A 21,411-nucleotide genomic window follows, 5' to 3' on the forward strand; every position below is an offset into this window, starting at 1 on the left:
TAGGATGTAGACCTGCTTATTTGTTTCTGTCCTACGTATTCCCTTTCAACGATTTCCTTGTCCATCCATGATGTGGGTTTGTCTTCAACGGCTGAGTTGCGTTAATGACTAGTGACTATTATAATCATTGTAAGAGCTTTGGTGGTCATACCGAATAGCCATAACGAGAAGATTGGTGGTTCAAATGCGAATCTCGGGGGGGGTAGGGGGCAACGCTGCCAAGCGTTTGTGGTAGCTGACGTTGGGGCGGATGCCGTCTGGTTTGTGGTTGTGCCTGAACTCTGGGAGGCCATTTTCATTTCTAGGGGGGTTAGCGCACTACGGCTAGGCTATAATTTCTCCCCCCCCCCACACAGCTTTTTATGCTCTCTGAAACACGGTCCCAGTGTTTTCAGAGAGAGCAGTTTTCTCAGGAATCGAGACAGACATGTAGGGTCTCTTGTGGAAAAGAAAGATTTGATGATTCACATTACATCAGCGACCGCTCACTCGGCCCCCGGAAGGCTGAGGTTTTGCCTGAACAAAAGCTGTTGGGAATTTTTTTAAAATCATGAAAGTCCTGATAGTTCATCCGTTAATAATTTCCTGGATAAAGTTGACCGCTTTGATATCTTTTCCACTTCATCTTTTCAAGTTCAGCAGTAGTTTACACTGAGTTACCCAACAGAAAAGTATGAGGGTGGGTTAGAAGCTTTAGTTTGCTCAACTTGTCTTGGCATAACGATAACCCTTCGTTCTGGCTATGCCTGTTTTCCTAAACTGGCACAGTTGTCTTCTGCGGGCATCACCCTAATTCAAACGTACAGAGACGAGCCAGAGTCATGCTGGCCCATGACATCATGGATTCCAGGGGGCCCATAAATAAACACTTTGCTCTGGGCTGTCTCCTTTCTGTTGAGTTCTAGGGTGCACTTCTGTATATGGTGCTGTTGGGGTACTGGGCAGACTCTCTTGCTCTTAGACTAATGCTGAAGTTATGTTGCCTTGTCTAAATATTTAACCCAGCCTGTTTATGCACTGGGCCCAGCCCACTGCTGTCTGCTTTTCTCCATAGCACTTTGACAGAGGTCTTACGGGCAGTGCATCAGGCTCTCTGTCCTTTACACACACACACACACACACACACACACACACATACACAAACAAACATACTATCAGCTGCACAGCTTACCAAAATCAAGGACGTTGGCCTTGTGTTATTACTCCACATGTTTCTAGACTCCCCTAGTCCTACCCTGCACACACTTTAGCTTTTTTCTCAAACACTTTGAAGAGTTATGAAAGTCAGTACAGCAAATTCTCTGTAGCGTTAATTCATCACATTGTAAAATATTTGAAGTCAAGCTGAGTTAAAATAATTAAGTGATTTAAGAGCTTTTTAGTTTAGTCAAATGTTCTCCTAACTCACATTTAATTTAGCTCTGCATCAGTTAGATTAGTGCTCTAATCAAAAACATTGGTAAATAAGCTGCAGCTGAACCTGAATAAATGCTGTGTACGATGTTTAGTCTGTGGCTCCTCCCCCTCAAATTATTTACTGTTGATTCTCAAAGGTTAAAGCTGAATTCACACTCCGCTCTTTTAAATGCATTATTTTCAATGGGATATGCGGCCCAGACGCAGATTTGCTGAGCCTGCCGCGGCAGACGTGTGGGGTCATATAAGGTTGAAATGTTTTCAAGTCTCAGCACAGCCAGTAGGAGAGCATGGAGAAAAAGCCTAAGCGGGGGTTTATCTTGTTCTGCAGTCTGAAAACCTAGCATAGAAGCAGATGACGGACCAAGTTGGTCTTACAGGTTTGTAGGTACCCGTGTTTAAACTAGCTAAGAAGAGGCAGCCTCTGAAAATAACTTGCAGCAAGCCAAGCTAGCCAATACACAGATGCAGACCCTCCATCGCTACAGAGAGACTTTTGCGCCCAACCAGCAAGCACTGTGCATATTGCAAATGGTGTGAACAGCAGGTTGCGTGGACATGAGCGGCGAGCGTGAGCGCTTTGCATGTTGAGTACGGAAACAGCTTAAGACTCCCACACCACATGACGTCTCCAGACTCGAAGACGTTTGACAATGGAGCGCTGAGCTCTTGTTGGAGGCAGTTAGACTGTTGTGCCACTCTAGAGGGTGGTGCAGCATGGGGCTGAGAATGTAACCTTTAATCCATGTTATCTTGCCCATGACAATTATTTAGATTTTTTTCATTTTCTGTTAGTACTCTCCCTACTGTGTGTGTTCATGTACTGCCCCCTTAAAAGCATACTACCGCGGGTGCAGTCACATGACTCCACCCTGTCCAGTCTGCATCATGGAAGCAACATGGAGGAGGACTTAAACACTGAGCAGTCTGCAACATGGAGGAGGACTTAAACACCTATTAAACCTATTAGAACAGAAATGCAGGTATTAGCCAAATCTAATTTACATAATCTACATTATTTACATAATTTGTTAAATTGGTAAAGAATGATCTTGCATTCTCTATTGACAATTGATTGAAGGTAATTAATCAATCCAGTATCTGATCTTAGCAACCAAAATGTATCATCAATTTAAGGATAAGCCTCATTGTTTCAATTAGCATTCATTAGGAGGGGTGTCCACAAACATTTGGACATATAGTGTATTTGCAGCCCTGTTATTTCTGTACCTTAGAATGAAACTGAGGCTGATTTCCTTTTATGATGTGCTCTGCTCTGATGGGCTGGTTTACGCCACCGTGACGACTCTCAATAGTATAGCATGGCTTGGTTTGTTAGCACTGCATGTGATTTATTTTCGCAGTTATAAAATAGATAATCAAGTTTAAGTTCATTAATCAATCCAATATTCAAATGGCATTTAATAAAGGATGAGCCCTGTTGTTTCCATGAGCTGTGAGTGAAAAGTAAGGCTATAACTGCAAGGTCTTCTTACTGATCCTCTAATAGTACTGATGGCTGATTCCCTGTATCCGTGTGGGTCAGCCTCCTGCTGTCCGTTGAAAGTGTTCTGCTTTTAGAGGCCGACCTTTACGATTTCTCTTCAAGGGTAATGAACTGAAGCAGTGCTAGAGCAAGGTGCTCAGACATGGAACCACCTGCAGGCTTTTTCCACTATTCGCCTGTTGCTTCCCTCAATCACCTGACCATCTCTCTCTCTCTCTTTGTCTCTGTGTTTCAGGCTCCCAGTAATGACATCCCACTGAAACATGTAGAGACAACGGTAAGTGTTTTCCCATTCTTCCAGCATTATTGACGTGTGGTTGTGTGGTAGGTTTTTGGTATTTTATTTAAAATAAGGTACATGACATTTCCATGACACAAGTTAAAATGACTCCAAATAATACTGATTCACAGTAGGCAAATATTTAGCCCTGATGCTGACACTGTTGCTATGTAGCCACTGCGTTTGAAACCTCAGCAGTCTAAACCTCACTCAGAACTGCGGCCCAAATTATTGGTTACATTAGCTAAACTCAGCCTCACAGAGAGCACGATGGACGCAGCGAGGGCTGGGGCCGGCCAGTGAAAACACATCCTTCTATTAAAGCAAGCAGAGGGGAAAGCACTCGCGATAATGTCGTGCTATAGCTGGCACATGCAAGCGAGGGGCCTATAAGCCCTCCCCGTCCGGCCTGCTCGGTCCCCTGTGTGTTCGCCCAACCACAGCTGTGGATGACTAACCATGCAGATTTTGCATTAATCCAAATGAACCTCAGACTTTATAGTGTAGCGTGGTGGAGCGTAGTGGAGCGCACACTCTCAAAGTACAGAGCATGTGAGCTCCGTATCGGAGCGCTGCTGTCAATGCGAATGAAATCAGGTGCTGTATGTTCCTTTGCAAAAAGCAAACATCCAGAGTTTGTGTCTCCGGTCTAAAAATAGCATGGCTAGCTTAGATTACAACCCTCACTTTCGTAGAAATGACTTTAAAGAGGCATATTGCTGTGATTGAACGTGAAAAGGTAACATTCCTCAAGGTTAAAAAAGCACAAAGCCGATATTACGCAATATTAATCACATGGAAAAACAGTGTTTCATAATCCGATGGTTATCATAACCAAAACCTTGTGTTATGTCATACCGAGTCATGTCCAACATGTGTGTATTTTCTGCAATAGCTTTTATATGTGAGGTAAATGAATTCTCTTAATGCAAGTGCAGTACCAGAGTACTACCATCTGTGCGAGCTGAATCACAGCCACCATAGCCCCTATATGGACTGTTTGGCAGACAATTCCAGCTGCTCTAGGGACTGGGAAGCAGGAGATATTAGCTGTTCACTATGGGACTTTAGGGTCTGTGCCTTAAGAAGCATTGTTTGTTGTAGGTACTCAGAGACAGGCAATCCTTGCTGCTCCAGATGCAGTCATAATCTTTAAGAGACAGAAAAGTGACCCTAATTGCTCTAGGAAATATGGCTCAGGCAGTGCTCTGCTCAAGGGGTGTTTCACGGCCTCAGTTGACTGTAGGGTAGATATGCGTAGATGTCTACATTATGAATGCAAATATGGTGTCCATAGTTCAAAATCCCACTGCAAACCTTTCCATCATTTCATCCTAAACAGATGTACTACTAAATAGACATACAATAGTATTGGGACACCTGCTCATTCATTGTTTCTTACCAATATCAGGGGTATTCAAAAAGAAGCTTATTCTGCTGTAATTGAAGTAACTGTCTCTACTGCCCAGGGAAGACTTTCTCTACAGGGACTAGACAAGATATGTATGTGTGTGTGTGTGCATTTTCACAGCTCTGTCAGCAATGGGTGCAACTTAAATTAGCCAAATGCATTCATTAGAAGGGGTGTCCACAAACATTTGGACATAGAACCTATTTGCCACCTAGCTTTTTGCATCAGAATAAAACATGCAGATTTCCTTCCATTTCCTTTGGAAAAAAAAATGATGAGCTCTGCTCTTATTGGCTGGTTTACGTCACCCAGACGACTCCCAATAGCATAGCTTGGTTTTCAGCACTGTAACAAAAACATGTGGTCATTTTTCATAATTACTGGATAGTGCTGCACCCACCCTACACCTGCTTTTGAGCTCCTCTTCTGTGGACACTGGCACAGAGAAAGCCACAGGCCTGGTTCACATAGCAACCCATATTACTATAACTACCAGAGTCTGGAGTGTGAACAATCCCAAATTCTCCATAGCGTTTTACTATAAGGATTTAACACTATAAGGAATTTCACTAGTGGGCTGGGTTAATGGAAACTTTGACGCCGTAAATAAAATGAGCCAAAACTGTGATGTAACAGTTTGGGGGTTGTAGAATTGCACCATTTTACAGCTCTTTTACTTATGAGTTTTGCTTTTAAAGGAGGACACAAAAGTGTTTGAGGTTCACAGTGTGTCACGTCTATGTACCAGACTCTCATTATTCAACTCTGCCAAGCTAAATACAGTATTCCATTCTAGGGCACCTTAAAAATGGCATCATGGTTCCATAATGTTAGCTGCTTAGTCAGGTGTTTCCCTTCTCTTACTTACTTTCTGACTTACTGACTGACACAAGTGACCAGAACTAGTCTATGGGGTTTATAGAACTAGTCTATGAAGTGTCCAGTATCAGACATCTTATCCTTCCTCCTTTTAACGAAAATCAAAAGGAACCTTAAGCCTTGTTTCTTATAAAAACATTTATTATTAGTGCTAAATGTATTAAGCCTGCTTCAGAGTTGCAGCAGATGAACTAAGGAACAAGCTGCACATAGTGAAGACTCTTATTTTTCTCTTTATGGATGGATTTAATGCTTAGCATCTGTGTTTTGTGTGCATGCAGTGTGGCATCACTTTTTTATGTTTCTATATGCTGTGTGAACATGGTTTCTGTTTTTCGCTTCAAAGTGGAATGCACTAAGAGCACTACAGCATAGTTTCTATATAACAAAGCCTCTGGTTTAGGGCTGGCTCATAGTGCGTTTGAGAAAGGAAGTATCACGTTACAAATTGGGTCTTATAGCCGAGAGGCTTTAAGGCTGCCCAAATTTAAGGGGGAAAAAAAGCATTGGCCATTTTTACGAACACAAGACTGAGTCTATGGTTTATCCGTGACACATTCGTAAAGGAGAGCCATCATTTATCATAAATTCAATTATGCTCTCCATTAGTATGTTATCTTTGTACAGAATGCATACAGACAAATGTGTGTGCATCTTTCAGTCTTACATCTGTAAGTCATGTGCTGTTTGATAATCTTGTAAGAGGAGGCGTCATTTCCCAGCTCGACATCCTGTTGGTGTAATAAAGAAAAATGAACCTCCGCCTGACCCCCCCCCACGTCACAAACCTTATGGCGCATGCTTCTATGGACGAGATCTTACGTCCATAGATCTTGTGAAGCCTTCCAGATCAGCAGGGTTTAGCCAAGCAACACTGAGCATGGCATGCCAGTGGTTGAACTCTGCCTCTCAGGTTGAACTGTTCCACACTGACTACTCCAGACTTTCTTCACTTTTCTTCTTCCAAAGCCAAAGCGTTTCGAAACCCGGGCCTCGTCGAGAATCGAAATATCTTGAGCTTGTCGTTCATCATCTTGCATTATTCTTGGCGTAGTGCAGCCACCAAAATGGGAGAGTATAGGCTTTAAGTTGGCCTGGAAAGTGCATATGGGTAGTTCTGCTGGTGTTAAGACATATCTGGGATTAAGAGTGGCTTCAGCGAGCGGAATCAGACCTGCAGCTGGAACTTTCTGGCACATTTGCCCCAGAAGCTGCTCTAGGCTCTGTCATGGACGTTACAGTGTGGTTCTGCTGACGTCTTTCCCTGCTTTTTCTATGCTTAGTTTCTTAAGGTCTTAGGAATCATCATATGACCCCAGTGTGTGGTTTTTATCCTGTTCTCTGTGTCTCCTGGCTTCGGAGGCAGGGCTGATCATGTTTAGCGGCTTGTATTGGGAGTTTGAGGACTTTCGGTTTGATAGAGAAAGGGGTATTAGGGGAATTATGGTGAAACAATATACAAATGTATGTTCGTAGGTATACTATTAGTTAATAAACTACATTACAATGTACACTAAATGGACACAAGTATTAGGACACCTGTTTCTTCTGAAATTAATGGTATTAAAAAGAGTTTATCCTGCTTTTGTTAGAGTAACTGTCTAAGCACTGACGATGTTAGGAAGTTAGGAAGGTCAGGATGTTGGATAATTACAATGCCACCTCATCCCCTCCGCAACTCCACAACTCATCCCAAAAGTATTGGATGGAGCACCATCCATCTTTCCGGAGAACACAGTTCCACTGCTCCACAGCTCAATGCTGGGGGGCTTTATACCCCCAAGCCCACATCTGGCAGTAGCAATGGTGCCAATAGGTTCAAGTTGATCTGCTTCAGACATTCCTATTCTATTGTCAGGACTTATCTACAAGGACTAGACAAGCTCTTTGTGTGCATTTGCAATGGGTGAAACCTAAACTAGCTGAATGAATGCATTAGAAGGGGTGTCCACAAACCGGTATAATATCTGAACGGTATAATACCTGAACGGTTTGGGGGATTGGTGAGTGAAGTGCTCCAGTGTGGTGAATTGTGACTTGCTTCATGGAGAAAACCTCCATACTTTCGGCTTAGCTTATTCTAAGCCTTGAACCGCACCAAACAGAATATATGGAAAGCATGAAAAACTCCTTCCACTGACCTCCACTGTTCTTTGATTGTTTAAAGATGAAGATTCAGTAATGATTTCCTTCAAGCTGTAACACAGAGTCAGCTGCTGTGTGTGTGACCCAGCCAGTGAGGGAGCATGCAGGGTGGAGAGCTGAGCAGACCCAAACACACGTGGGTGGCAACCAAACACACAGTGCAGGAAAGAGGGAGGAGAGAGAGGGTAAGAGAGAGAGAGAGAGAGAGAGGTAGGAGCAGAAGGCAGGGGTTGGAGGGAGAGATACAGTGCAAAGTGAGAGAGAGGGAGGAGGTTGGAAAGGCGGGAGAGAGAGAGAGAGCAAAGGAAGGAGGGAGAAAACAAGGGCGAGAGAGAGAGTGAGAGTAGAAGAAAGAAGTGAAAGAAGGCTTGCTGTGGTCTGGTGTAGCTCTTGGCCAGGCATGTGGCATCCTGTGAAAGGCTCCGAACCAAAATAGAGGCTTTTTTTCCCCGTCCTGGGACCACGAAGAAGAGGAGAATGGAGAAGGATAGAAAGCGTTCTTTCACAGCCATGAGTTCTGGTGGATCTTTGAGGAGGCGCCTCTCTTCGTTTCGTAGTGCCTGGCGCTGGAGCACGGGCTACCTGCTTAAGGTAGGCTTCCAGGACCTCCAACCTCCCAGTGGCTTCTCCTTTCCCTCAGTCTCTTTCTCAATGTTCTCCTCCCTTAATCTCAGCTAGCTCCTTGCTACTTGCATAGTGCACTATATAGATACATAAACACGTACTTAAAAAGGTGCCCTTTGGAGCAGATCCACAGAAGAGCATCTCAATGTGTGCATCTGGCATCTTTATTGAGCCACTTTAGTAAAGGACATTTGTGCATGTGTGAAGTGCAAAGTCTCAAGAACTCCTATTAAAGGGTTTCTCCTAGAACTGAACCTTCAAACCATTGGATCTTTATTTTTAAGACTGTAGATTAAGAAATAATGGCTTTCCCACTCAAATTGTGCACTCTGAGTCCAAGAGGGAGCTCCTTAAGGATTCGGCTGCTGTCTGCGGCGTTCTTGACTTCTTTGTGTAACTGTGCAACTTTCTCCCGCTTTTCTCAACACCCCCCACCCCTCAATTCTCTCTCTGATGGTTAATTTGTCAGGCCTGCTCGTAAGCAGTCTCTCCAGCTGGTTTTGATCAGGATCGGCTGGGACCCCCCCTCCACTCTCTCTTGGCTCTCCCTTCTGGGGGTCGTAATTGTGGGCTGATTAAGGGGGGGAGGCCGGGCATTTTTTGGAGCCTGGCGCTGTGTGGCTCGGGGTGCTGCAGAGGCCTTCACTCCAGCCATGAAGGGAAGTGGGGGTTTGCGAAGGTAGTGGGGGGTCGTTTTGCTACGATGTGTTTTAATGTCCTGCGTTGGTGTTGAGTGAGCCTTACGATCTCGTTCTGTGAAATGATGATGTGTTCTTCCGCAGTTTATGTGTTTTCCCCTGGGCTTTGGTGACCTTAACGATTTAGCTTGTTGTATCTTGGCCTAAGGAATCTCCATCCGTAGAAACATCACTGGAGACGTTGTGAAAACCATGGTGGATTGTGTTATTTGGGTCTGCTTGACTTCAAATTAAGGTGCTTCCAATGATTCTTTAAGTGAGGCCTTTTTTGGTTGTAAGAAGTCATTTCTCCCTAGGAATGGTTGGGGAATAAGGCCCATGGAACCAAAAATGGTTCTTCAGGCTTCAGGGACTCTCAGCAGTCTAATGCACTATGGCCCAGGGGTCACAAATTCAAATGCCGAGCCATGCTGCATGATAGATGGTGCTCTCTCCCCTCATCATTCTTAAAGAGATGTTGGTCAGCACAGGCATCTGGTGTGGTGGAGCTGGGGACCTGGCATTTTCCTCAGAACATGACGGCTGCCTGGTGATGCTGCACTGGTAGCAGTTGGAAAAAAGATGATGGCTGGTGTTGCATGTATCAGAGGGGTCATGTGTTGAGCTAGTGCTAGGGGCAGTTACGAATGGGTGGGTTCATTGGCAGTACCAAATTAGGAGACTAAATAAAAAATAATAATAATCCTTCAATGGCAACTTTCTACGGTATGACTTTAAAACTAGCCTAATGACCTCTTTCACTTCTGCTGACAGGTCTTAAAGGTGTAATATTGTTGCTGGGATTTAAAGATAATCCGCAACATTTTCTGACCTGGAAAGAAAGAAAAATCACACATGGAAAATGGTGTCTCATAATCAGATGTTTATCATAACCAGAACTTATCTTATGACATGCGGAGTCATACCCACCCTGTGTGTAGTTTCTAGAATAGGCCTGAGTGCTGTATGCAATTATACCGCTGGGTTCTGGCTTTTCTTTGTAAGCATTGTTCCCATTTAGTCTTGTTGGTCATACCCTAGCATGTCATTTAGATGCTGAATGGAGGCCACTCTACTTTCAGGGCTTCATCTGCTTATGAGTCACACAAAGTGCTTCTCCAGCTCTCCCGTTTTAAATTGGCGACTTGTGAGACACCTTAGATCCGTGCCGTTCGACTCGTTGTCTGATTGGACGGACTTCAACCGGCTGGGTTATTCCCCTTAATTCTAAAAGCATTCTGAAAGAAATGTGGATTTTACAGCTTTTTCAGTTACTGCGCATTTCTACTTATGGTGAAATGCAATGCGAAGAGCATTGAGAGGGTCAGAGGAACTGCCAAAACAAGTGGTCTTTGAGGGCCTTAATGAAAGTAAGTGTGACGCTGCAGCAGGCAGCACTGTTGTGGTTATTCAAGGCTCTTGGTGGAGGAATAAGGAAATGCAGGAAAGATGACTGGTGAGTGATTACCAATCACAGATCAGCCTCTATGCATACACTCTTTGAAAAAAAAATGCTTCAAATGGTTCTTTAAGCGAATCCATTGAAGAACCACATTTGGTTCCATAAAGAACCATGTGTAAGAGCATAGCTCGTAGACTTTTTATTAGGACTTTTCTCAGGAACACATTTTTAAATTGTAAGAAATCTTTTGGAAGATTTTGGTAAATGAAACCCCATTTGCAATAGAGATGTGTGAGTGTGATGACCTTCAAATTGCTAAAGAAGTGAATGTTCCTTAGATCTTAAAAAGGTTCTTCACCACACATCATTGTTACAAACTTAGTGTGGAACCGTAGTCCTAACACAGTATGTTTTAATAGAGATGTAAGAATAAAGTCTGAAGAACCTTTAAATCGGAAAAGAAGGTTGTACACCCATCTGCTTCTTCTTCTCAGTTAGGATCTTGGATGGGGCTGTAACCTACCCAGAGTCATTTGGCTCAGGGCAGAAAATCACACTGCCATTTCTTTATTCAGAACTGTTTGAATTGTTTGCAGGATATTTGTTCAAACCAGGATATTTGGCCAAACGTGGCAGTAACAAGAATATGATTGATTGACCCTCTGGAGTCTACATGCATCAAATTCCATGTTTCTCGATGTTTCTGTTAATATCTTTGCAGTAATACAGCCCAGAGATACGGTCCAGACATTTCCCGAATCTGAAGAGCCCGGTCTTTTCATGGCATTGCTAGATCGTAGGTGACTCACATCTGGAATTATGATGCCATGTAAATGGGTTGACATGCTCATCTCTGGCTCTAGCCGTGTTTAGGTGGTGAATTTGTGTGTCCGTCATCTGCATCTCATCTGAAATTGTTGGATTTGTTTGTCCATTTGCATTTTGTTGCATTTTGTTCATTGATGAATGAACACTGAGTAACACATCTTCTGCCTCTCACTTTGTGTAACTGGTGAATGTGTCTATGTTTTGTTTTTTTTTTGTGTGAAACTGACCAGTGGACGCATTCAGAAAGTCGTATCCAGCCTCTTGCGGTTTATATACTTTTTTATAAACTTTTTACTTAGACATTACACTGCTTTTGTAAAGCTAAGACTCTGGTAAAACAATTTGTCCACATGAGTAAATGTGTGCTTTTACAGGAAATATGAAGAATTTCTGAATTCTAACTTCACCTTTTCTGGTGTTTTGGTTTGGGGTTGAAGTTTCTCTTTACACAGTGCTAAAGGTCACATGGGTCTCATTAGAGAGGGTACGGAGATTGTTTTGAACATTGTCATGTATAATTTGAGTATTGTTTTATATGCAAGTGCAAATTTAAGAAAATATGCAAGAATCCCCTGGGGATTAGGCAAATATTACTAACTAAAATAAATAAATAAAATAAAAGCAGTTAGCAACTGAACTGATGGCATTTTTCTTTTCCCTGGTGTAACTTTTAAAATTGGAACCTCTGGGAATAAAGTGGACTCTGCAGGATGTCATTTCTGTCCTTATCTGGGTCTGAATTTGAGTGCAACATCACAGGAAGGGACATGCTTAGGCTAAATGTCGCCTGCGAGCTGAAGTTTGGTTTAGAGTACAGCTTGTACAGACCAACTCTAGCCCTGGTTACAGTGTGATTGTGATAAACATATTCCGCTGAAAGGATTCGAAAAACTTCTTCAGTAAATATTTCTGGCAGTGTTTATGTTTGTGTTTGTGTGAGCGTGGGAAAGACGGACAAAACAAGAGCGAGTAAGAAAGAGAGAGAGTTTGCTTGTCCTTCAGACTAGGGTTAGCTGTAACACGTAATTCTGAGTCTGGAGCTTTGAGGAGTTTTGTATTATGCTTTGTACTTCATCAACATGTTCATTGCATTGCATTTGTTTTCTTGTGTATTTTCAGGGCTCAACGAAATCGTCCAAGAGTATGGAGTCGCGCCGGAGACCATCCAGGTAGGAGCTGCTCAGCTGTCCACCCCTGTCCATCAGTCTCTTATTAGCCACTCGCAGCCCTGCCCATGTCGGGCTATTCATAGTGGCAGTTATACGAAAGCGGATCGCTTGATTGTGCATGCTTTGCATAATGATGACGTACAGAAGATTTTGTCAACAACGTCACCTTGCCATAACATTTAACCGTATATACACAGACTTTAAGCTTGTTAGCCCATGCCCCGCCTCTCAGATAAATATTTAATTTTTACTGTTTCAAGAGGAATTAAGTGTCAGCCCTGTGTTCGTCAGAGTTTCTCCTCTAGTGTGAAAAGCAGATTAAGCCTAAATGATGATTTGACAGTTTGTTATTAACTGCTTTTGGCCCAAAAGTACCGTTTTGGTACCGTTACTGTAGTTTTCACATTTACAACCAAATGTATGTATATATTAGTGCGCATGATTAATCTGCAAACTTTAATGTGTTTACCTTTTGTTTATGCAAATTAATCATCTTACCAAGTTTTATTTAGCGATGTAAATCCAGCGTCGCTACTGTTGAGCTCAGAGGGTAGATTACATTTTATTTATGATAAAATATAGATTCAGTCTCTTAACTCTTAATTTATCTCTCTTGCTCTCTCTCTCTCTCTCTCTCTCTCTCTCTCTCTCACACACACTCACACACACACACACACAGCTGCTGCTGTCTAAGCTCGCTTAATCCAGCCCAATGACTGATTGTCCATTTATCTTTTAAAAATCCACACATTTATTTGTTCTCCCACCCAAAAATTCAAGGCATATAAACTTATTAACTAATTTGAACTCATTTAAAATATTGTTGTGATTAATGCGATTGCACTTTTTAATCAATTGACTCCACTAATAAATCTTAAGATATATATATATATATATATATATATATATATATATATATATATACACAACCAGAATTTAGTTTTAGGAGTTGGTTAAGGGGCCTGGCTTGGAAGCATTATGCCTCACAAACATCACTACAGTCAGCCTGGCAACCATCAACTAGGAAACTAGAAAGGTTTCACTGTAACTTCTATAATCAGAGGAAAATAAATAAATAAATAAACACAGCAGATGACTGCTAACACTCTGTAAATGCATGATTACTTTGATCACCAGCTACAGTACAACACCATAGTCCTGGATTTCACAGGCAAAGGCGGTGATACATGAAAGGTCAGGTCACCTACTTTCAGAGCTAGCCTATGCTAGAAACTAGCATTACTCATAACAAGTTCCCAAAATCTGCTGCTACAGTGGAGCGTTTACGTGTTGGCGAAGACTAGAATGCCCTCTTCTGTATTTATTGTAGAATCAATGTAGAACAGAGACAGGAAAAGGGGAGAAAGAAGCAAGAGCTCAGTGCCTTTCTGGTTCCCTCTGTTTTACAAGACAGCATTTTCATTTCTTTTGAACAGTCAGAAATCTGGGTGGAGGTCTGGCTTTCAGGTGAGGGAGCCTAGGCCCCCCATGTAGCTCCAATTCTGATATACATGTGTTTGATGTAGTGTAGTGGGTACACCACACCACCTTACCTGGACAGACTAGAGTTTGATTCTCCTACTGGACAAGAACACCACACTACACCATTGCTGTCACGCCAAAACCTTGTCCGCTTCAAAAGAGCGCAGAAAGTCTTAACTTTCAGTGGAAGTGATTGTTTATTCCAAGTCATTTTGGAGCATTACTATTGGTTCATTCATCATGAAAGGCAACGGCAATTTTGTATCAGTGTTTTTTTTATGTAGGTGAAATATTTTAATATGTCAAACTACCTCCAAAGTGTTACAAGAGTTAAGAGTGTAAATATTGTTTTCCTCATTATAAACCTACTTAATGTATTTAATGCATTGTAAGCCAACCTAAATATTGGCACTGTACCCAAAGTTGTACCCAAACTTTTGACAGGCGGTGTAATTCACTTCCATGTTTTGAATCTTGGGAAAGACAGTCCCAAACCTTTGGTACCTAAAGTCTCTGCGGTACTTCACTTTGGACATTTCGGCCTGTTTGTGAAGTGCACCCAGCTGGTGTCAAGTGTGCCCAGTAAACCAGAGGAGGACAACATTCCTTCCTCCAAGTTACGGCGCATAAAATAAACAGAGTGGGAAACTCTACAGTTCCATGAGTAAAGTGTGCGTGTCTGAATTATGAAGAGAACTCACATTCGCCAGACAGTTTTTGAAGTGGGCTGCTCCTCTGCCTGAGTATGTTGTATCTAAACAACTCAGATGTTTAACATGGCTGCCCAGTTTCCCAAATGAGAAGCTTTTGTTCCTGCCTTTCAACCCTGCTTTGCAACTTTGTCTCTCCTTGGAGGGAAAAGAGAAAAGAGATGCTATGATCTTTATTGTCCTCCTCAGGGGAGCGGCATCCTTCGTGTAATTCTAAGCACGGTACGGCAAAGCTCGGTTTTCATCAACTTATCCTCAATGAGGAAACCATCTTGCCGGCCTTGTGAGTCTATGAAAATTGCCTATATAAAATAAAATGTCCAGCCCACAAAGGAGACCAGGATTAAAAGATGAAAGCTGGCTTTTATACTCCCATTTCCTGGGTTTTTTTCCTGGGGTCGTGTTGCGGCAGGGCACAGTAGGACGCCAGGCTGGGAAGATGCTTGTTGCCATGGCACCTGTCAGTGGTGGTTGTTCAACAGTTGGGGATCAGCCACAGTTTCTGGAAGGTTGTTGGTGCAGATCTCATAAAATATCTACTTAAAGTGACAGTTTAGCAAAAAAAGAGCATTGCCCTTTAGCATGGATACAGTCAGTCAGATGATGTGTGATGTCGGACGTTGGCTTTAGAATGACTGTTAAAAAAATAATAGGCAGGCCAACTTTAATACAGAGCGTTTCTGAGCTAACTCACCTTAGTTTAGTCAGAAGTTCTCCTAACTCACATTTCTTAGTTTTGCACCTCAGTGTGGTCAACAATACGTATTGAGTTGTGTTCCTAAGTCTGTTTACTGTTTATTCCAATCTGCAGGGTAGATACCCCCCCTATCACATGACATCCCCAGACTGGGAGGCCTTTAACAGTATAGTGCTAAAATCTTGCTAGGATTTGAACTTGTGACCTCCTCACACTTGATGAGCGCTGAGAGTTGAGTGTCAGACCTCTGTGCCACAATGGAGCTGTGAAATTACACCACATACAAACACAGTTCTAAGCTAAGTTACCATTGTGATATTTCTTGGACACAGAAATAAACAGCATCACAGTTCTAGAGTGGCGCAATTATCTAACTGTCTGCTTGTCAAGAAACAGGAGAGTATAAGTTTGAATTAAGATCAGGAGTCTGAAGATAGGACGACCTCCCTTGTGATAAATGTGATAGAAGTCCAAACCAACCGGGAATAACAGACTCAACCATACCAGGCTCAACTCAAAATGTATTGTTGAACAAACTGAGATGCAGAACTAAAAAGTAAAGTGAGTTAAAAGAGTATTTGTAGCTTTTGTTCTTTTGAAACGGTAACAGGGTGTTTTTGACATTGTCAAAAAACCACATACCGTTGCTGTCCAGTAAAAAAATTAATCTTTAAAATGGTAATTTTACATAAGAAGGCAAAAATGTTCTTTGAATGGAAGTTAATGTAAAATAAGTGTTTATTCCAAGTAATTTAGAGCATTTCTATTGGCCCATTCATTTAGAATTATTATTTACACAGTGTAGAGAGCAGCTACAGGGTATAACACTGGAGAAAACTCAAAACGGACAAAAATGGAGATACATGTTTTTCATTGGACAGCAGTCTGTTTGTGTGTACTTAACCCCTCTAAAAAGCCGATGGCCTGCTGGTGGGCTGGAAGTGTTATTACAATCTTCTGTTTCCAAAGAATAGCCCCACCTATGTCTTAGGGCATATCTTACACCCTGTGCAAGGCGCATCGCGATGCTCATTGCTATCTTACACCCCGCAACAGTCAATAGCAACGGTGCATGTGAATATATCTATGCTGATAGATGGGTTGGTCTCGAAATGAGGTGTGTTCAGGTCAATTTCTGATGTAATGGAAAACACAGGTGCTCCACTGACTGAAAACAACCTAGGCAGACGTCACCAGTCATGTTCATTGCTATCTTAGCAGTGAATTGTCAACACAGGCGCGTGCAGCCCAACGCTCGTACATCCCCACTTTGCAATTGAAATAGCAATCCGCCAAAGTCAGACCACACCTGTCTCTTAAAGGGAATGGCAAGTGACATGCTGATTGGATTATTGCATGTTACGCCCAAAACACACCCATGAATAACTAAGAAGTAACTTAGTACAAGCCTTTTCTGTGTTTTAAGCAGGAAAACACGCCAAAAGATAGCTAAAATAGGGCCCTTAATGTGTAATAAGCCTTGCAGTATTACAGGGTTCATAACAGTTTGTGTTAGTTTGAAGTGTGTGATGATCATAATGCTAATGTAACCTGTAAACTACATTACCACTGCACAGGCCAGAGTACAGAGTACAGTAAGTGTTTGTATTAGTCACACAGTACGTGCGTCGTCACATTTACCCACAAGTCTGATTCTCTGATACATCCTACCTCCTCGTGATGGTGTTTACTGTACAGAGAGATTCGTATTGTTTCATTTCCAAAAAGGAATTACACTGCAAATCTACTGTTTATTGTTGAAGTCAAAAGCATGTGCTTTCTGCATGTGTTTGTTTAAAAGACGCTTAATGTGATCAGTGTTGTAATGCAATTGCCTTCAGAGATGTACAGAGTTTTTTGGGGCTCGTGGGCAAAGCAGGGCTATCGAGAGACACTGTGATGAGAAGCAGATTTTTCTGAGCACGGCATTTCTCCGTGAGGATGCCCAAACATCTCTGATGTGCTCTTTGCACGGAGCTTCAGTAGGACATGTGTGAGAGCATAACCACATGTAACATGAGTGGTGTAGTTAGTTTCGGCACTCAGTTGATCTCCAACTCTGGTCATGGAGTGTCTCAGCCAGCACACAGAAGGGTCCGGTGTTGGGTCCACTGTTGTTTTGCCAAACACAAAGACAGACATACTTCCATAGTTTCAATAGAAAAGCTTCATAATGGTTGAAGGTCATTCCACTGTTCAGATTGTGTTCGGAGTGAGTTTCAGAATTTGGTGTTCTTAAAGTTGATAATATATATATAAACATATAGGTAATATTAGTAGATAGGAAAATCACTAAATCACTAATCACTATAGCTGTATCACTATAGCTGACTCACATTACGCACAAGAATAACACGTCTTTTGCATTGCATTTTAAATGTGTTCTGACCAATATCAGCATTTTAGCACATTTGATTATATAGACTATAAAATAAAATAATCTATAAAAATGCACATCTTAATTTTACTTTATGATAACTGTATAAGTCTGTACATCTCATAAAATATATCCTTAAAGCGATAGTTTAGAAAAAAAAGCATTGCCCCGTAACATGGAGACGTCAATTAGATGATGTGTGATGTCTGACATTTGTCTGATATAATAAATAAAATGTTTTCTAAAATCTAATTTAATATTTCTAGATTAGTGCATAATTTTCTGTTGTTTTTCAGTGGTTTGATGTGCATGTATCTATAGCTATATCTATCTATCTATCTATCTATCTCTCTCTCTCTCTCTATATATATATATATATATATTTATATATATTTATAATATAATAATTATAATATTTATATATATATATATATATAGAGAGAGAGAGAGAGAGAGTGAGAGAGAGAGAGAGAGAGAGAGAGAGCTCAGTGTTCCCATTTAAAACTTGTTGTAACTCGTAACGTGTAAAGTAATAGTTCAATTCTCACAGAAAAAAAACAGGCATTAGCTAATGGCATTTGCCATTTCAGCACAAAACCAACACTGTCACATTCAACCCCATAACATTTTTGAAAGTGACTGTTTTAAATGGTTGAATGATTGTCACTTTGAGCACCCGTTCCTGAGAAGGACTTTCAGACTAGGCCTGAAATACAATGGAAGTACTTCTGCTGTGCATAATAAACTCTAAGTAAAGTGTGGTAAGTGACAAATGCTCAACAAGTCAAACAGTCTGCTGTGTGACTAGATTCACAGCAGGATGTTTTCTGAATGCTGCCAGTCCTGAATGAGCTGCTCGTAAATATTCAATAAACATCATCATTATGTGTGCTGCCTTAAATTAGGTGTGCAGTGCACAGACCACAAACACGTTGTTTTGGCTTCTTATTTAATGTGCATTGTGACTTTAGTGGTCTTTGCAAAAGTGTTGATGCCCTCTTGGTAGAAGAGCTAAATTGTCTTGGGAAAGCCTTAATGGAGAAGGTATAAAATTAGATCATATGAAGATTTAAAGACATTTTATTCGGTGGTGGGTGTGCACTCTCATGCCCAGAAACACCATCTGGCTCTGTATTTCCCTTTACCCTGAATGTATTTGAGAGGACACTAAACCAGACCAGTTTAGAATCTTACATTTGCTTCTTTAAAGCTACCAGACCAATATAGCATTTTATCATTAACCACCAGGTTATCAAACGGCCCCATTTTACAGTGTCTTTAATATCTGTGTAGTTACATCTTAATAATCATGTAACAACAGGGTAACTAGAGCAACTGTGTATTCCAGTACAGTGATGCAGCTTGTAATTACTCATCGTGCATCAACGTCCTCGACTTTAGTCTCAGGCATTTACACAAGTCACTGTAACAAGAAAAGTAGCAGTTCATACAAGCATAATAACCCATGTCTTATTACACATGTATAAACACATATGAGTGACAGCTGAGTTGAGATACACTTGTGTTATAGTAGTCTGATCTACTATAACAGCAGCTGTAACAGCAAATACATCACTAGTATTTACTTTGTTGTTGCAAAGATTATTAATATGTAACAATACATTAATAACCAGGTTAGCAAACTGCATGCTTAGGTCATCACATACATGCCTCAAATCATGTAGAGATGTTAGATGATGTCTAAAAGGGTTTCTGGCTCAGTGTGAAATGGTTAAAATGGTTAAAATCATGGTAGTATCCATGTAACCCTGAAGCATGGAATATTGCCTGTAATTTTTTGTCCATTTGGTTTCCGGCTGAACCACTGCTCCAGCAGTCATGCTGTCACAGTTGAGGTCAGGTCATAAAAGACCCCCCCCCTCGTCCCCACAGGTCATGGCTGTGTAGCGTGGCCTCATCTATTCTCAACTGTTTTCATGGAGAGAGGAGGTTGGTTACTGATGGGGGGCTAGATTGCGGTTCCATCTTTAACCGCCTCATTCCTCACAAGTGACCAAGTTGTTTTGCTTGGTCCGCTCAGTCGCATGCATGGAATGTGGGACATTTTCATATCTAGCTTGTTTATCTCCCTGATCAATCTCTCTGCGCTTTCTTATTTTCTTTCTTTTTTTTCGGTTCAAACCAAACAGAGCTCCAAATATGGGTTTAATGCTCTGTGTCACGCTGACGTTTCAGAGGCAAAGAAAGCAGGCAGCTTGATTTAGTGATGTCATGCAGGCCTGGCGAGAAATACAAGAATCCGCTTGATTTTAATCAGCGCAGTGGTGAAAAATCGGCAGCCACCGTTACAAACAAGGGATACCTAGCCAGAATGCGGAAAGAAAACCCACGTTGATGGTTTGGAAGGAGGCACGCGAGTCCAGTAGCTTTGACAAAGAGTCTGATTTCTCCATATATGGTTATTTAAAGCTGGGTTGATATGAATGAATCAGACGTTTTGATTGGACATGAGAATCAATCTCTCTCTTTCTCTCTTTCTTCTTCCCTCACCCTTTACTTCTCCATTCATGCTCTGCAGAAGTGTCAGCCTGATTCAGTCTATGGAGGAGAACTATGAGGTGGACCTGGTCTACATCACAGAGAGGATCATCTCTGTGTCTTTCCCCAGCAGTGTGGAGGAACAGAGTTACAGCTCCAACCTCAAAGAGGTGGCCAGCATGCTCCGCTCCAAACACGGAGACAACTATCTGGTGAGGGCTGTCCTCTTACTGATTCACTCAATTACGTACTCCAAGCACTGCACTTTTAAATGGTGTACAATCCTATTATAGACTTGTTATGAGACCAGATTCCAGCCAGAGACCAAGTGTAGCATCATAATACTCCAAACCCAGCAATACTACCTTTTCATCCATGGGTCAGCGTCCTGGACACTGTTTAAGCAGGCAATAGATCTGAATAAAGCCAACCACCTTAAGGTCTGTCCAGATGCTTAAATAGTTCTTAGCTTTCTGGACATTGATTAAACATAAAAGTGTTATTTACTTAAGGCAATTGATCTGTTTAATACTATGATAGCCCTAATAACTCTCCAAATGGTCAGATCTGTTGTAGATGGCTCTTAAAAGTATATTTTGGGTCAGCTTCCTGGACACTAATGAAGCATACAGGAGTTCTTCAGTAAACACAGCAAATCTGTAGAACCATGACATCCCTAAGGACTATCCAAATGCCCAAACAGTTATTTGCCTAGTTAAATCGTTCATTATCATAATGACGGATCTGTTGTAAATGGTTCCTTAAAGTACCTTCTGAAAAGTTATCCACCATAGGCCAGCTTCCTGGACACTGATTAAGCATACAGGAGTTCTTTAGTAAAGGCAGTGGATCTGTATAGAACCATGACATGCCTAAGGACTATCCACATGCCCAAGCAGTTCTTTACCTGTTTAATTGGTTCTTCGTCCTGATTAAATGGTTCTTAATCACGATTACGGATCTGTTGTAGATGATTCTTTAAAGTACCCTTTAAAAGATGGTTCCGTTTAGCATCATGTGGAAGTATTTTTGCTAAGAATGCAGTCTCGAACTGCACTGCAGTGTCCGTGGTAAAACAATTAATTGTTTTAGGCTAGGCTTTGTCTTAACCTGGGTCTGGGAATCTGTCTGCTTTAAATATTGAATGGTTGGTCAAAGCACCATATTGAAAATATATATATATTGACATTTTGATTCTTTGTGCAAGTCTATTATATTCTAAAGCTTAATAAGTACTATGTTCTTTCAGCTCTTCAACCTGAGTGAAAAACGATATGACATCTGCAGACTGAATCCCAAAGTAAGTTT

At 41.6% G+C, this 21,411-nt stretch overlaps 1 protein-coding gene across 14 annotated transcripts in view; it reads left to right on the forward strand.

Annotated features, from left to right (window-relative positions):
- The window catches only part of tns1b (tensin 1b), a 212,577-nt gene that overhangs the window by 122,963 nt on the left and 68,203 nt on the right, over window positions 1-21,411 (forward strand). For 12 of the 14 annotated variants that reach the window (XM_072685580.1, XM_072685579.1, XM_072685576.1 and 9 more), the window contains 4 exons: window positions 3,159-3,200; window positions 12,289-12,338; window positions 20,144-20,315; window positions 21,353-21,403. In XM_072685580.1, coding sequence (XP_072541681.1) covers window positions 3,159-3,200; window positions 12,289-12,338; window positions 20,144-20,315; window positions 21,353-21,403 — 315 coding nt within the window. Of the gene's footprint in view, window positions 1-3,158; window positions 3,201-7,879; window positions 8,230-12,288; window positions 12,339-20,143; window positions 20,316-21,352; window positions 21,404-21,411 lie in introns of those variants that run through there. The other 2 variants (XM_072685584.1, XM_072685587.1) reach the window with 2 other exon arrangements.

This window comes from Salminus brasiliensis, chromosome 8 (genome assembly GCF_030463535.1).
Source record: "Salminus brasiliensis chromosome 8, fSalBra1.hap2, whole genome shotgun sequence".
NCBI classification, from domain to species: Eukaryota; Metazoa; Chordata; class Actinopteri; order Characiformes; family Bryconidae; genus Salminus; species Salminus brasiliensis.